Source organism: Thalassophryne amazonica, chromosome 6, assembly GCF_902500255.1.
Source record: "Thalassophryne amazonica chromosome 6, fThaAma1.1, whole genome shotgun sequence".
NCBI lineage: Eukaryota > Metazoa > Chordata > Actinopteri > Batrachoidiformes > Batrachoididae > Thalassophryne > Thalassophryne amazonica.
In genome coordinates this window covers 85,022,154-85,040,140 of record NC_047108.1, presented here as the reverse complement: position 1 = coordinate 85,040,140, position 17,987 = coordinate 85,022,154, and the positions used below count along the sequence as shown (strand labels likewise).

The 17,987-nt window shown below is 40.8% G+C and overlaps 1 protein-coding gene across 6 annotated transcripts in view; it reads right to left on the bottom strand.

Moving 5' to 3' along the window:
- Positions 1-17,987, bottom strand: part of LOC117512537 (metabotropic glutamate receptor 7-like) — a 343,778-nt gene that overhangs the window by 54,145 nt on the left and 271,646 nt on the right. For all 6 annotated transcript variants that reach the window (XM_034172646.1, XM_034172642.1, XM_034172644.1 and 3 more), the window contains one exon: positions 8,644-9,579. In XM_034172646.1, the coding sequence (XP_034028537.1) occupies positions 8,644-9,579 (936 nt within the window). The remainder of the gene's footprint in view (positions 1-8,643; positions 9,580-17,987) is intronic.

Sequence of the window (17,987 nt, the reverse complement as noted above, 5' to 3'; positions counted from 1 at the left end):
TTCAGTGGGACAATGACCATCAGCACACAGCCAAGATATCAAAGAAGTGGCTTCAGGACAACACTGTGAATGTCCTTGAGTGGCCCAACTGGACCCCAGACCTGAGTGAACATCTCTGGACAGATCTGAAGATGGCTGTGCACTGACACTCCAAGTCATTGGGAGTCAACACCCCCGAGTCACACTAACTGCCAGAATGCTCGTAGCACGCGCCGAGGCGTAGGATTAGCAGCAATCTTCCATTCCAGCTTATTAATTAATCAAAAACCCAGACAGAGCTTTAATTCATTTGAAAGCTTGACTCTTAGTTTTGTCCATCCAAATTGGAAGTCCCAGAAACCAGTTTTATTTGTTATTATCTATTGTCCACCTGGTTGTTACTGTGAGTTTCTCTGTGAATTTTCAGACCTTTTGTCTGACTTAGTTCTTAGCTCAGATAAGATAATTAAAGTGGGTGATTTTAACATCCACACAGATGCTGAGAATGACAGCCTCAACACTGCATTTAATCTATTATTAGACTCAATTGGCTTTGCTCAAAATGTAAATGAGTCCACCCACCACTTTAATCATATCTTAGATCTTGTTCTGACTTATGGTATGGAAATTGAAGACTTAACAGTATTCCCTGAAAACTCCTTCTGTCTGATCATTTCATAATAACATTTACATTTACTCTGATGGACTACCCAGCAGTGGGGAATAAGTTTCATTACACTAGAAGTCTTTCAGAAAGTGCTGTAACTAGGTTTAAGGATATGATTCCTTCTTTATGTTCTCTAATGCCATATACCAACACAGTGCAGAGTAGCTACCTAAACTCTGTAAGTGAGATAGAGTATCTCGTCAATAGTTTTACATCCTCATTGAAGACAACTTTGGATGCTGTAGCTCCTCTGAAAAAGAGAGCTTTAAATCAGAAGTGCCTGACTACGTGGTATAACTCACAAACTTGCAGCTTAAAGCAGATAACCCGTAAGTTGGAGAGGAAATGGCGTCTCACTAATTTAGAAGATTTTCACTTAGCCTGGAAAAAGAGTCTGTTGCTCTATAAAAAAGCCCTCCGTAAAGCTAGGACATCTTACTACTCATCACTAATTGAAGAAAATAAGAACAACCCCAGGTTTCTTTTCAGCACTGTAGCCAGGCTGACAAAGAGTCAGAGCTCTATTGAGCCGAGTATTCCTTTAACTTTAACTAGTAATGACTTCATGACTTTCTTTGCTAATAAAATTTTAACTATTAGAGAAAAAATTACTCATAACCATCCCAAAGAGGTATCGTTATCTTTGGCTGCTTTCAGTGATGCCGGTATTTGGTTAGACTCTTTCTCTCAGATTGTTCTGTCTGAGTTATGTTCATTAGTTACTTCATCCAAACCATCAACATGTCTATTAGACCCCATTCCTACCAGGCTGCTCAAGGAAGCCCTATCATTATTTAATGCTTCGATCTTAAATATGATCAATCTATCTTTTTTAGTTGGCTATGTACCACAGGCTTTTAAGGTGGCAGTAATTAAACCATTACTTAAAAAGCCATCACTTGACCCAGCTATCTTAGCTAATTATAGGCCAATCTCAAACCTTCCTTTTCTCTCAAAAATTCTTGAAAGGGTAGTTGTAAAACAGCTAACTGATCATCTGCAGAGGAATGGTCTATTTGAAGAGTTTCAGTCAGGTTTTAGAATTCATCATAGTACAGAAACAGCATTAGTGAAGGTTACAAATGATCTTCTTATGGCCTCAGACAGAGGACTCATCTCTGTGCTTGTTCTGTTAGACCTCAGTGCTGCTTTTGATACTGTTGACCATAAAATTTTATTACAGAGATTAGAGCATGCCATAGGTATTAAAGGCACTGCGCTGCGGTGGTTTGAATCATATTTATCTAATAGATTACAATTTGTTCATGTAAATGGGGAATCTTCTTCACAGACAAAGGTTAATTATGGAGTTCCACAAGGTTCTGTGCTAGGACCAATTTTATTCACTTTATACATGCTTCCCTTAGGCAGTATTATTAGACGGCATTGCTTAAATTTTCATTGTTACGCAGATGATACCCAGCTTTATCTATCCATGAAGCCAGAGGACACACACCAATTAGCTAAACTGCAGGATTGTCTTACAGACATAAAGACATGGATGACCTCCAATTTCCTGCTTTTAAACTCAGATAAAACTGAAGTTATTGTACTTGGCCCCACAAATCTTAGAAACATGGTGTCTAACCAGATCCTTACTCTGGATGGCATTACCCTGACCTCTAGTAATACTGTGAGAAATCTTGGAGTCATTTTTGATCAGGATATGTCATTCAAAGCGCATATTAAACAAATATGTAGGACTGCTTTTTTGCATTTACGCAATATCTCTAAAATTAGAAAGGTCTTGTCTCAGAGTGATGCTGAAAAACTAATTCATGCATTTATTTCCTCTAGGCTGGACTATTGTAATTCATTATTATCAGGTTGTCCTAAAAGTTCCCTGAAAAGCCTTCAGTTAATTCAAAATGCTGCAGCTAGAGTACTAACGGGGACTAGAAGGAGAGAGCATATCTCACCCATATTGGCCTCTCTTCATTGGCTTCCTGTTAATTCTAGAATAGAATTAAAAATTCTTCTTCTTACTTATAAGGTTTTGAATAATCAGGTCCCATCTTATCTTAGGGACCTCATAGTACCATATCACCCCAATAGAGCGCTTCGCTCTCAGACTGCAGGCTTATTTGTAGTTCCTAGGGTTTGTAAGAGTAGAATGGGAGGCAGAGCCTTCAGCTTTCAGGCTCCTCTCCTGTGGAACCAGCCCCCAATTCAGATCAGGGAGACAGACACCCTCTCTACATTAAGATTAGGCTTAAAACTTTCCTTTTTGCTAAAGCTTATAGTTAGGGCTGGATCAGGTGACCCTGAACCATCCCTTAGTTATGCTGCTATAGACTTAGACTGCTGGGGATTTCCCATGATGCACTGAGTGTTTCTTTCTCTTTTTGCTCTGTATGCACCACTCTGCATTTAATCATTAGTGATCGATCTCTGCTCCCCTCCACAGCATGTCTTTTTCCTGGTTCTCTCCCTCAGCCCCAACCAGTCCCAGCAGAAGACTGCCCCTCCCTGAGCCTGGTTCTGCTGGAGGTTTCTTAAAAGGGAGTTTTTCCTTCCCACTGTCGCCAAGTGCTTGCTCACAGGGGGTCGTTTTGACCGTTGGGGGTTTTACGTAATTATGCCTTACAATATAAAGCGCCTTGGGGCAACTGTTTGTTGTGATTTGGCGCTATATAAATAAAATTGATTGATTGATCTAACCAGATGGACCTTGAGAGTTGCTACAAAGAAGCATGGGCAGAACTGCCCAAAGATAGGTGCACCAAACTTGTGGCATCATATTCCAGAAGACTGTAATTGCTGCCAAAGGTGCATCAACAAAGTGATATCTTAGATTTTTATTTCTAATAGAATTTTAATACAATTTTTTAAATAAATTTCACACATGTTGCAAATCCCAGATGCACTGCAATGCTCCACAACACAATGGAACTACAAGCAACACAAAAACATTTACGTTGATATCTAGTGTCTAATGCATTGCAAATAAAGTAATTAAGCATGAGAATACAGCTCGGTTGACAGTAACATCATCATTTAAATTAAATAAATAAACTTTCTCAGCTCCAGTGGTGGGCACAGTTCAGCTAATCCGATAACTGGTAATTATCGAAGCTAATGTTTTTGCTAGCTTTTCAGATAACTTTTAATACCATCAGCGGACCAATTATCTTCTGATCAATTTAGTTCTGATAACTTTCAGTCCACTAACATTTTTTTTGCTGGTTAAGTGAGTGGTCAAAAACATTTCTAAACCCTAAAATCAAACAGTTGGCGCTGTGTTCCCTAAAAAAGTTCTAATCCACTTTAGTAATAGAAGAAAAATGTTTGTGATTTGAATCTGAACACATCCTCTGAACCACGGACTCCTAGTTATATTGGTGAGTAAATAGCCATTTTCTAATTTAGAAAATTATCTTCCTTAAGCTCAAACTGATAGCAAATCTCTTCAACTTGGTATAAATTTAATTAAAAATTTAAAATACAGCTTCCTGATGGAGTGGTGTAAAGGAGATTTTTCTTAAAAAGAAGACCTGAAAGTTCAGCTAATTTGGCCATATTGTGCAGTCCTACTGTGAAGTAGCTGAAAAGTTAGAATATGAATTTGCATCTGTATATAAAAAAAGAGGTGCATAGTTGGGGGGTCTGGGGGCCTTTGCTGAGGTTTTTAGCCATGCTTATGCTCCCTAGAAGCATTTACTGAAAAAAAATCTGAAGGACCTAAATTACATGATGAGGACTTTTTACAGGCATGTGAGATGCAAATAAAGAAAATACATAAAATGGGTGGGGTTCAGATGGCCATAGTTGGTGGGGGGGGGGGGGGGTAGCTGAAGAGTTTTAGTTATGCTAATGCTCTCCAGAAGCATTTACTGAAAAAAAAGTCTGACATGGTGAGATGCGGAAGAGCTTCGCTCGTTCATGTCCGCGACATATACGAATTAATAATAAGTTACGACCCAAAATTCATCACTAAATTGCAAGTCAGATTAAATCTCTTAATTTCTTAAACTTCTTTCACTGCTTTAACTTTCAAAGTCTCATGAGTAACAAAATCTGTGCGTAATATAACTATTTAATCATTGTTCATATCCTCAAAATGCCAGTAACCTGTTCATCTATTCTATTGTATATTTGTAAATATGTAAATATCCCTGCAGTGGTTTTATTGTGTTCAGGTGGAAACAGTGTTGATTAATCATATCGTAGAAGTTACGACTTTTAGATTTGAGACTGATTACTGATTATTGATTAATGATCTACTGAGCAATTATTAATGTTTAAGTTAAAGTACCTATGCTTAAAATAGGCAGTGCCCCTTACAACTTCAAGGTAATTAAATATCATTCCAATTAAATATTGTCTTTAGGCATGACTTATCTTGGTCCCGATAAGGAGGACATTTAAAGAAATGAAAGATGATTAAATCTTAATATTCAAATTCATTACATTTTTGATCTAAATAATTATTTGATCTTAAAAGAGTTAATTATTTGGTGTCACGCTGGTGAGGCACCTTCTAATTCTGGATCTTAATAATTATTAAATATTTAAACTTGCTACATCTTATGTTGCCGTCGTGTGTGGCCAAAGTTTCAACTGCAGATTATTTAAATCCGCTACAATATCCATCACTTATTTGTCATATTTTTCATCCATCATACACTCGTGTTTGTTGCAGTGTATTTGGGGAGTGGTAGATATGCAGGGATGGTGGCCAAGTGGTTAATGCACTTGGTTTCAGTGTGGATGGTTTTCTGTGTAATAATGCACCGTTGTCATTCAAATGAAGAAGCAACTTTTAACCACCAATTTGAGCCTATGTTGTTTTCAGCCCCAGCATTTTTTTATGTTATCTGCAAAGCTTATGCTCAAGCTTTTGCTTTGAACTGCTTTGAATTTGAGCATAAGCATAAGAATGGTGACAAAGGTCAGTTCCAGTTTGTACAGGGGTCAAAAGTTAAAGTTGCTCCAATTTTGGTAAAAGGTGGTGCAAATTATTGGTTGAACTAATAGGATTAACAAATGGAATAGTTCTGACTGTGTTGAATGTTTGGTCTCCAAAGTAAATGTCAACATCCATTGGATTCTATGACATGTGACATATTACCCCATAACATGATAACTAAGCATGACACATGGTGCAAACTATTCCTTTTTAAAATCCTACTAACTCAACCAATAATTTGCATCATGTTTTACCATAATTGGAGCAACTTTAACTTTTGACCCCTGTACAAACTGAAAGTGACCTTTGTCGCCATGCTTGCTGGTTTTACCCCATAACTCCAGAACATTCAGTCACAGATAGTCCAAACTATACCTTTTTGGAATCTTTGTGATCAGACACATAATGTGGTATAGCTTTCAATATGATTGGAACATGTTTTTGACCCCTGTCTAGTTCTTCAATTGACCCCTACTTGGCCCCCTATTGAAAATTCAAATGGCTAACGTTATTTCTCTACAATATGTACCAAAAGGTATACACAGTCAAACTTTGGTGTTCAAGTGGTGTCTGTCAACTCTGTACATGTCTCACAGATGCAATGGACTGCAGAAAAAATGCAACCGTAGTTACTGTTTGCCACGCCTCTTCTACTTTTGCCATCAGTTGCACAGGGAACAGACAGTATCACTGGGCACATCTCACAGATAAAGCAGTACTCTAGATATGGTTCTGAAACGTATGTCACTGAAGTCTAAAACGAGCTACTTCATACCTGAATTTTGCTTGTAGCAAAATAGCTTCTACACCTTCAGTTACAGAAATGTGGGAATTTGATGATGTTTGATCTGAAACATGTTTAAACATAAAAATGAGACAAAATGTGATTTGTCACAGCATGACCTCTTTAAAACCTGTAACACCAACCTGCTGTCCATCACCTCGTATGCAACACTGTGATACAAACTGACCTGCAGTGAAGAGTTCCTACAGATATTTGGCTGGGATATGGATAATTACATAATGACCCTATAGCGATGTTTTATTAAAGGAGTTATGGAGGTGTCTTACAGTAAAGCAGCAATTACACTGAAGAGGGTCTCTTTACTTAAACCACAGTGCAACATCTACAGAAGTTGCCAAGATATGTGCAGGCCCTTCTCATCATCATCGGTTTGAAGGCCGGCAGAAATGGACCCACAAAGTCCGCTGCATTACCATGCTGTGGTGCGAGACTAAAGGTGAGCGAGGCAGGAGCTGGCAAAAAGAAAGCGTTAACTGCATAAAGGAGAAAGATAAACACATTACCGTCTCGCTATTCGCTGCGAGTAACATAATGAACTCCTAATCGCTGCTGAGGGTGTAATTCATCTATGAAATCAGCAGCAAATTGAGATGAGGAAAATCAGTTTCTGATCCATCTCATGTAGTAGCTTAGCAGGAAGATATCGAACGGCCTGCCTCTCAAAAGGTTAGCAGTAACACTTTCCTGTCAGCATCGATATTCTGTCAGTGGGAAAACTTCCCTTATTCTCTATCATGTGCACGCGGCAGGGCCAGCCGCTGGAGCGTGCAGCAGATGGAATACATCTGTATTCTGTGCAGCGCCGGCAAGATAAGCAATGACGAGCTCAGAAGGTCAAAATGTCACATTCTCAATCAACTCCAGCGGCACCCAATGTCAAACGCATTGTTGAGATGAGAGCATCGCTCAGAGATGGAATGTCTTGAATCAAACCTCTATTTACCCACTCATTTCGACTTGCTTTCTTCCTCCTCTGGCTCTTCATCATCCTCTTCCTCTACACTTTAACCCACTTGTCTCCCTCTCCAAAAATAGGCATAATTGTATATGTTAAGTCCTCTGCATGAGTGCTGAGATAATGGCGTGTGAAGCTGCTGGCACCGCCATCCCTTTATACATCTATCTTTGCCCATTGGTGAAAAAAGAAGATAATAAGCCTCTTTGGCTTCTACCTTGTTTCACTTGGGGTCGCCACAGCAGATTTGAGGTGAATCTGCATGTTGATTTGGCACAAGTTATATGCTGGATGCCCTTCCTGACATAACTTCACATTACATGGAGTGTATGGCAGGGATGGTCTTGAACCAGGAACCTTCTGCACTGGCAGCAATGGCACTTAACCACTTGGCCACCAATGCTGGTCAAATACTCAAAATAGAGAATATTAGGTCAAAAATATACCAGCATGCTCTCGTCTCATTGCAAGATCCTGTTACTGATGTAGACGCCATCTTTGCCAGGATGCTGAGAGTCACAAAATTTGACATTTTTCACAGGTTATGATGTCCCAACTTATGCTTATTAATGCTAATAAAAGCATGACTTATCTTTTTTGACCCAATGTGTGGCCTTTGTGTGGCCAGCCTAAGGCACACCTGTGCAATAATCATGCTGTGTAATCAGCATCTTAATATATATAATATTAATATGATAGATTATTTTGGTAAAGGAGAAGTGCTCACTAACACAGATTTATACAGATTTGTGAACAATATTTGAGAGAAATATGTCTTTTGTGTATATAGATAATATTCATGAAAAATGGGAGCAAAAACAAAAGTGTTGCATTTATATTTTTGTTCAGTATAAAAAGCCTCGGTGGATAAACTTTGGGAGGACTATTACTTAGATAAATATCTAGAGGCATTTAGATTTTTTTTTTGTAGTTTGGTCAACAGTAAAGGTAAAGGAAAACCTGGTCTGAAAGATCTGAAGCATATACGGATAAGCAAAATATCTGTGATTGAATGATATGAATAACTTCAAAATTAAGTCACATAGAAGTCACATGATAAAGTCAAAACACCATTACAGACACATGTATATTTAATGGTACATTTATATTGGTGGTGTGTAGACTTCTCAGGGTATGCACCAGTCATCTGATGCCTTTCATTATGAATGTTTGTGTCTGCTCAAATATGTATGTATGTGTTTTGACAAGATAAAAAAAAAGGGCTGATAAAACAAAAAGGCATTTTGATCATGGGGCATTTTGATCATGGATTGATGGAATGAAAAAGAAATACGTGGAAGGAAGAAAAAGCAGAAGAAATGACTCACCTTCTCTGCAGACTGGGCTGTGCCGAAGAATATTGGGATGAAGGCCAGCCAGACGATGCAGGTGGTGTACATAGTGAAGCCGATGGGCTTGGCTTCATTGAAGTCTTCTGGTACGTCCCTTGTCTTAATGGCATAGATGGTGCAGGTCACCATCAACAAGATGCTGTAGCCCAAAGAGCAGATGATCTGAAGGTCTGTGATGTCACACTTCAGCACACCGCGGGACAGCATGGGGTTCGTGGTTTTTTGCTCGTCGTAATCAATGATGGTGTTTGGCGGGTCGACAGCAAACCACACCAGAACCCCCAGCAGCTGCACGCAGATCAAACTCGAAGTAATGGCGATCTGGGATGTGGGACTGATAAAACGAGGGGCAGTGACCGTCTGCTTTCCCTGTTCAAAGATCCGATAGATACGATTGGTCTTGGTGAGCAGCGCGGCGTAGCTGATGCACATGCCCAAGCCCAGGAAGATCCTCCTGAAGGCACACACGGCTACGTCGGGCTTGGCAATCATTATGAATGTGATGATGTAACACAGAAAGATACCGGTCAGCAACACGTAGCTGAGCTCACGGCCAGACGCCCGGACAATAGGCGTGTCATTGTAGCGCACAAACGTTGCCATGACAAAGACGGTGGCGATGATGCCGAGCATGGCCAGGAAGACGGGGATAATCGCCCAAGGAGAATGCCATTCCAGCTTGATAATGGGGATGGGCTGGCAGGCAGTTCTGTTTGGATTGGGCCTCATGTTGTAAGCGCACAGTCTGCAGGACGTCTCGTCGTACTGATACTGGTAGCCATCGCACAGCTCACAGTGCCAGCAGCATGGCACCCCTTTTACCCTCTTCTTTCTCTCGCCGGTTTTGCAGGGCAGACTGCAGACAGAGATGGGCACCTCCTGCTCCCCATCTGGCCACTGAAGCTCCTCCAGCTGGGAGGGAGAGACGGCACATGTCAAATTATCCAAAGATACCATGTAAGATAAGAAACAACACAACTGCTGTCACATCTCACTAATTAATATTTGAAAAATCTCACTTTCTGAAAAAAAAAAAAAAAAACTTCTCTTTGCAAAGTGGCTAAAGCAGTTAAGTTAAAAATGAATTAACCTCATGCAGTACTATATCTCCCTTGAAAATTTCAAAGAGGGATTACCTTTTCTAATACTTAGTAATTGAAATCACCATGGCAACAGGGCTCATCTTTGTTCACTGAAGTAAAAATAAAGAAATGTAAAATGCAAAAGACATTATGTTGTAATACAAGAGCCACTGAGGTATGACATATGAGGAGAAGAAGGGAGGAGAATGGGATTTAGGATTGCAAAATGTCATTTTTAGACTTTGCAAAGCCATTTCTATTTATGATGCTGTCACAGAAATGAAAAGTTTAGTATAGAGGCTCACCGAAGAGCTGTTTGGAACGCTAGAGCAAAAGGCCCTGCGGTGCTTCATGATTTAGTCTCAGCACACACAAATCAGCCCTAAAAATATCACAAAGAAACATGATCTTTTTCTTTTAGGACCATTTAATAATACTCATTTTTTGATAAATTATAAAAAAAATGCAGTGATCTGTAGTTTTGAAGCAGCAGAAGATTAAAGGAATACCAAAATGGTGTAGGCAGATCTACAGCAATATATATTACCAAAATAATTCGGAAAGTAAAATAAAGAAACGTTAACTTAGAAAGTCATTCTGTTGGTAGGATTGTAAAACTGCAGATTTACTAGGTCCTTTTGTGAAGATAAATGTGGACGTACTTTTCATAAAATGGCGCATCATAAAATGGCGTTAGGCATGTACATCATTGAGAATTCCAGGTCTTTGAAAAGAAATGGATCACGTCATTCTGGTCACTTCTTTGCGCTGTTTGAATGAACAGCCCATTATTAATTTCTTTCCCTCGTTCAAATAAGCAAGGAAAAGCCATGTCTTTCTGTTTGAACAGGATCAGAGCTGAGCTACATACAGCAAAGCCTGTTTGCACATTTGCGGAGGGTCCGTCACAGATTAAAACCAGTCATCTTGGACAGTGAGTGGATCTGGAAGCCTTCCAGCACTCAGGTGCACCAACTATTTCTGTGTCCCCTCCTCCTGTTCTGTGTCCTCTCACACAGCGGCCGCTTCTGCTCACAAAGGGAGTGGAATCGTTTAAAATGAGCAGTAAAATTTTAGTAGAGAGATAGGTCAAACGGCTCCCCAGCTGGACTCGGATCCCGTTGTTCATAAGAACGGGTTGTTGAAAAGAATCCAATCGTTCAGGAACAACACAACACTAGTCAATGAAGTGTGGTCAAGAGCGGTGATGGTGCAGTGGTACAAAACACAACTGCAGCACCGTCCAGCAAAAACCTGGACTAAAGTTGAGCGCAATGAGCAATTAAATGGTGCAACACTCAGATACGCCTTACATGAGTGAATTCACATTGCATGTAAACACTACTTGTATGCACAATGAAACTCAACTGAAGACAACCATTAAATTAAATAAAAGAATCCAAATTTTCACGTAACTCCTTCACTGTTTCACATCAGCTAAATTTGGTGGCTTCTGGGCATTTGCACACTCAGATAAGTTAGCAAAGGTCCCTTAATTCACCAGAAAACCTCTTAGTTAAGTTTTTTTTTTTTTTTTTACCCTGTCTGCATATATAGTGATGGTATATGCCAAACTGGCAGAACAATTTATGTATATACATATGTGCAATTTGTTCTTGCAAGACAGATAGCATATAGTGTACGAGTGAACCTGGTGTGCCTATAACTTTTTTTTTTTTTTTTAGCTAACAGATAATGTCTATCAGGAACGGCTGACCACCAAAACAACATGGAGACAGACAAGAACGAAAGACAAGTGGTGACAGTAATAACTGTGAGGTGATGAAATATGTGAGACACCGAAGAGGCGGAACCCCAACGCTACAACATACCAGGACAAGCAACCACACATAAACAAGCTTACTTACTTACTTTAGCTTTTATTTAAAATATTGCACTGTGCACTTTGTGCACTCTGACTTAAAAAAGCCTAACTATGCTAGTGACCAACAAAGAGGATAATTCTGACTGTTTTTTGCCCAGCGCCCAAATTTGCACTGAGATTATGCACCCTGTAAATAGCACAAATGAGTTGGACATGCCCCAAATTGATTTTCACTATGCACCAGTTTTGTATTCAAAATCAGTTGAACCAAGATGAAGCCAGAGTGTATTAAGCCTGAGACAAGACCAAGTCTTTGAGGAGTTGACGCCAACTCAAGACCAAGACGAAGGCAGGGCGAGACCCTCTCAACTCTTTTATGTTTTCAAAGCAACAAAAGAGACCTAATTCGAACAGTTAAGTGCACTAACTGTAGGTTATTTAGTGATATCCCCACTGTTGGGATCATGACTGGTGTTGAAATAAAATCCAGTCCTCTGTGTCTGACATGAAGACAAGACTGAGACAAAACCTTTAACAACCGGTTTTGAGATCAATCTCAAACCCAATCTTGTGTATTACAACATGACTATGCTCAGTAGATTGTGCAGCATAAACTGTCAAGATAGGGCCCCTAAAATTAGTCGCTTTTCACTTATGTAAGAGAAACTTGATTTGAAAATTTCTCTTTCTGGCAAAAATAAATAAATAAATATAAATAAAAAAAAAATCTGCTGCTCTGAATTATGATGATTAACAGAAGCATATGAAAACTCCACCTGGTACAAATGCCACCACAAATATCTGCAGCACCCGTGTATCTATGGATACAAATAGCAGCACTTCCTCCAAATGCGGCAACTGCCAGTAATTTCAGAAAGAGAGCTACACCTACAGTGTGCCTACGTCTGCATGTACCTGTGTGATAAATGTGGTGTCTGGGTAGATTATCGTCTGCCATTTATCTGGGGGGCATGAATGTGCCACTTGTTATTTGGACAATGAATGGTTCTCTCTGGAAAAGTTCCAAATTACACACACTGCGGAAAGAGTAATGAGAACAACAGCTCTGTTGCTATGGAGACCTGAAGCAAGAGTTGACACCTTGGACTCACGGACGACGCTGTAGTGTTCGTTTGTATTTTTGTTTTAATCTTTTTTTTTTTTTTTTTTTTTTTGGCCAATTTGAGCGTACATGAGCTGGATCAACTTCACATTAAATTTCATTGCCAGACATCAAAATGTTCATTAGGATGCTCATTCGAGGATTTCCTTTAAGTTAAACTGCTTCATCTGTACAGCGCAGTAGTCATAGTTATAACAGTGGAGCCAAAATAGGCGTCATTGCATTGCCATATAATTACATAATTACAGCATTTGGTTGGTAATCAAAATAAAACACAATTTAAAGACCAACAGACTTTGTTCCACCTGAAAATCCATTTGTTTGAGATTAATTTTTGTGTTCACACTGTTTATGCAAATGTTGCCTCATCAGTATGTAAATGTATTACACTTTTACAATCAGCAGCGTGGTCTTAAATCCAGATTTCAGACTGAGCATCCTGTGTTTGGATGTGGAATTTTGAAATGAGGGGATTCTAATTTGTTTGGTCCATATTCTCCCAATGAATCATCGAAGCTGACTGTGTAGGGATCTGCTACACTGTGCACAAACTGGCACAGTGTAGCCTGCACCAATCTCAGTGTGTAATTTTTACAAGTTATTTACAGGTCTCAAAAATATGACATGCACCTTATCCAGGTCATTATAAGATGGCACAGCTGTCAACTGGATATGTCAGAAAGATGTCACAGAATTGCATTCACATATTTTCATATTAAAAGTCCTACATTTCTGCCTGTATCCTTATATTATGTGATTTATCTGTCATGTCTGACATGTACATTAACTTCCATCTGTCATAATGTGAAGCTGTCACATAAAACCTGCGGTAAACCCAACGTTGCCTGACTGGTTACAAGACAGTGTTTGTTTGCATTTTAAAAACTCCACCCTCCTCTTTATCCTCTAACTGCTTATGTGGGATAATGATGCAAGCACGTCATCACCAACAACATCCGTTTTGTTATTTCATTCCATCCCACATCGTTTTACTCACTGAAATGTGTCAAACTGCTTTTGTTATGTCCATAACACGAACGACTCCTTTTAAACATGTCAGCTTTTCTGATTTTTTTTTTTCCTACCATATAAAGAAACTGTTGGAATATTTCTGTATTTCCGATGTACAAGTCACAGGTTTTTTTTTTTTGGTTTTTTTTTTACTAATTTGGGGTGTGCCTGCGATGTATACTCCAGTGTGACTTATATAATGTGAAATCACACATTCATTATTAATAATATTAGAATGACAACTTATATAGGACTTTCCCAGGAATCATAGCGCTAAACAAAATAAACTCCAATATTGAAAGAGTAAAGGCCAATAATAAAACAAATACTACAACAATTCACCAAAACTGAGCTGATAATACAGAAAAAAGTGTGACTTATACTCTAGTGAGAAAATATGGTACTTTGGTTAATGTCTTCAGTTTCCTTAATTTGGAATAGATTGGTCAAAGGTCAAGGTCAAACTAAACATGCCCTTTCCCCCCAAAAAATGTCTAGATAATAACTCTGTGACCAGTGTGGCTACTGATTTGATCAAAACCGCTTATTGATCAATAAAATATTTGTGATTGATTAGTATAAGTGACAGGGAGGTGATGGTCGATTGGTTAATTGTTGGGCTGCAGACCAGAGGATCCTCGGTTCAAATCCCAGCCTGACCGGAAAATCACTAAGGGCCCTTAGTCCTTAATCCCCTAGTTGCTCCCGGTGTGGAGTGAGCGCCTTGCATGGCAGCACCCGACATCACTGTGGCAGTGTGTCTGTGTGAATGGGTGAATGTGAGGCATCACTGTAAAGCGCTTTGAGTGTCTGATACAGATGGAAAAGCGCAATATAAATGCAGTCCATTTACCATTTTATTTACCATTTATAAGTGATGGCAGCACGGTGGAATAGTGGTTAGCACTGTTGCCTCACAGCAAGAAGGCCATGGGATTGATTCCCACCTGTGGCCTTTCTGTGTGGAGTTTGCATGCTCTCCCCATGTTTGTGTGGGTTCCCTCCGGGTGCTCCAGCTTCCTCCTACATCTAACAGACATGAATGTTAGGTGGACTGGAAACTTCAAATTGTCCGTAGCTGTGCGTGCAGGTGTGAATGTGTTTGTTTGTCTATATGTGGCCCTGCGACAGACTGGCGTCCTGTCCAGGGTGTAACCTGCCTCATGCCCTGTGAATCCTGGGATAGGCTTCAACCCCCCGTGACCCTTAATTGGAGTAAGCAGTTGAAGATGAGTGAGTGGTATGGAGCCGGCTAGTGGCCGGCGATCACTTTACGAGGTCTGTTAGAAAAGTATCCGACCTTTTTATTTTTTTCAAAAACCATATGGATTTGAATCACGTGTGATTGCATCAGACAAGCTTGAACCTTCGTGCGCATGCGTGAGTTTTTTCACGCTTGTCGGTTGCGTCATTCGCCTGTGAGCAGGCTTTGTGTGAGCACTGGTCCACCCTCTCATCGTTTTTTTATTGCGACTAAATGTCTGAACGATTTGGAGCTTTGCTGCATCAATTTTTTTCCAGAAACTGTGAGAGACCTCCAGGTGGACACCGTTTGGAAAATTAATATGGCTTTCAGGGACAATTTTATGGGGATTATACAGATTAAGGAGTGTTACTGCCGCTTTAAGGACGGCCCACAACTGCTGAGAGCACAGCGCGCTCCCAGTGCCGATCGACATACTCAGACCCCCCTGAAACAACCAGATAATTTCCAACGTGAAGGCTTTGTTGATCCGGGACCTCGTCTGACTTTCACAAAAAGGCAGAAGTCGTGGACATCAGCACTTTTTCGGCACATTCCACTGTTACAGGAGTTTTTTTCATGGAAAGAAAAGTGGAGGGATGCGCCACGGAGCCGTTCGTTACGCGGGACAAAACCACCTCCGTGTTGGTCTCACAGGACGGCTTAAAGGTGGATTTCAGACGGCTGTCGGTTGCTTTTCAGTCGTGTGATTATCCGATTGTGATTGTGCATGAGCTGGACCTGCCCCAACATGTCCTGGAAGGCTTCATCACGGCGTTGCTTTGCGCCATGCAGCTCCACCGCGACGCGCGGTGGAGCCACTCCTCTTTCCATGACAAAAACTCCTGTAACAGTGAAATGTGCCGTTCATTTCTAAACTGGATGCTGTCTTGATCCGGTATGTCGTCTGACTAGCACAGGAATTGTGAAAAGACGTGGACATCAGCATTTTTTCCTGGAGGTCTCTCACAGTTTCTGGAAAAAAATTGATGCAGCAAAGCTCCAAATCGTTCAGACATTTATTCGCAATAAAAAAACGACGAGAGGGGTGGACCACTGCTCACACAAAGCCTGCTCACAGGCGAATGACGCAACCGACAGGCGTGAAAAAACTCACGCATGCGCACGAAGGTTCAAGCTTGTCTGATGCAATCACACGTGATTCAAATCCATATGGTTTTTGAAAAAAATAAAAAGGTCGGATACTTTTCTAACAGACCTCGTAGTATTTCTTCTGTTTTTCTTGTTGCTTAATGCTGATAAATTATACAGTATTTGTTGTTTTTCTGATGCCTGATTCTGTTTTTTTTTTTTTCTCTCTCTCTCTGTTTGAGGTGCGGCTCCATCCAGAGGGGTGGTGTATTTTTCTGCAAGCCTCCCTTCCTGTGCACCGGCATGGACACCCAAATCTTCCTGTACATTCGTTTTTGTCAATTGTGTCTGCCGCATGGCCCAAGCAGAGATTCAAAGATTCAAGATTCAAAGAAATTTATTGTCATATGCACAGAACATCTTCCCTGCACAATGAAATGTGGCTACTGCATTTAACCCAATCCTATTTTCCAGTAGGAGCAGAAGTCGCCATTAGGCGCCCAGTGACCAGCTCCAGATGTACATCCCTGCCTTGGTCAACAGCAGGGCTGAGCAAACCAACACCGACCCATAACAAACAACACACACACAACACACAACACATAGGCCGGCCCGGTACATAAAACATATATATGAAAGCAAAACACGAGGGAAAAGGAGAAGAAAAAAAAACCCTCATAGCTGCTGCATTACACAGCGGCAATGAGGAAAAAAAAATCCCCATCAGCACAGAAAACAATAATCACAGAGACAAAAACAAGGACACAGGACGACAACCGAGATTTGAAAGGACCAGTTTATCAGAACACTCCGGAGGCAGCCTGTTCGGCGCCGTCAACGGCCTTGTCCGACAATCCTGGAGGGGGGAGGGAGCAGCCCTGCGCAGTCTGAGCAGTCCTGGACAGTTCGAACACAGTTAACGTCAGAGCTGGAGAAGCTGAGGGGAGGGGGGAAGACCAGGGAGCGAGGCTTAAGTGTTGATCTTCTGAGGAGGTTTTTATTACAGCGACCTTGAAGTGCAGCTGTATTTGGGGAAGCCAAATGAATAGCCAGATTAGCGGACGCCTGAAAGATTCCACAGTTCTGAGAACAGAGTGGCTCTCAATGCATCTGAATGTAGAATGTGGTCTTCACAGACGGTCATAGCGGGTTTCCAGGGCTGCAATCTTGCTCGAGATGTTTTCCAACGCGCGGTTAACACCCGCCGACTGCGCAGCCACTGCCTTCCCAATCGAATCAATCATATAGGGCAGCCTGGAAGGACCAATCAAAGCTGCTTCCACTTTCTTGATTTTCCGGTAAACCAGCAGAGTGCCCGCACCACACATCAGAAAGCCGGTCACCACCAAGCCGAATATGTACACATCTTCGACGTCCTCCACAGAAAGCATGTAAAGGCACATGACCTGCCATCTCCTCCACGGGTCCATCACGTAACCCATCACATCCGTCCCGGCAGGACAGGTCGGGTCCTCCGCTCCCGAATGTCTTGTAGAAAAAATAGTGTCAATTGCGTTCAGAGACCACTTTAACAGATCCATTTTTGTCGTTTCTAGAAGATCAAAGCTGCAGCCTCACAGACAACACGCCACAGAAGCAGGAAAGATAAGGAGGGAGGGAGAAGAGAAAAGTGCGTCCGTCTCGGTCGAGTGCAAGCTGGCAAAAAAAGAGGGTCACCCCTTTGAGTCTGGTCTGCTTGAGGTTTCTTCCTCAAATCATCAGAGGGAGTTTTTCCTTTCCACTGTTGCCTGTGTGCTTGCTCTAGGGGTTGGTAAGGTTAGACCTTATTTGTGTGAAGCGCCTTGAGGCAACTTTGTTGTGATTTGGCGTTATATAAATAAAATAAATGAATTAATGAAATATAAATTACTTCATGACAAAGTCACAAAAAATAATTGTACGGTGCCCTCCAAAAGTATTGGAACACTTGGTATTTCACATATT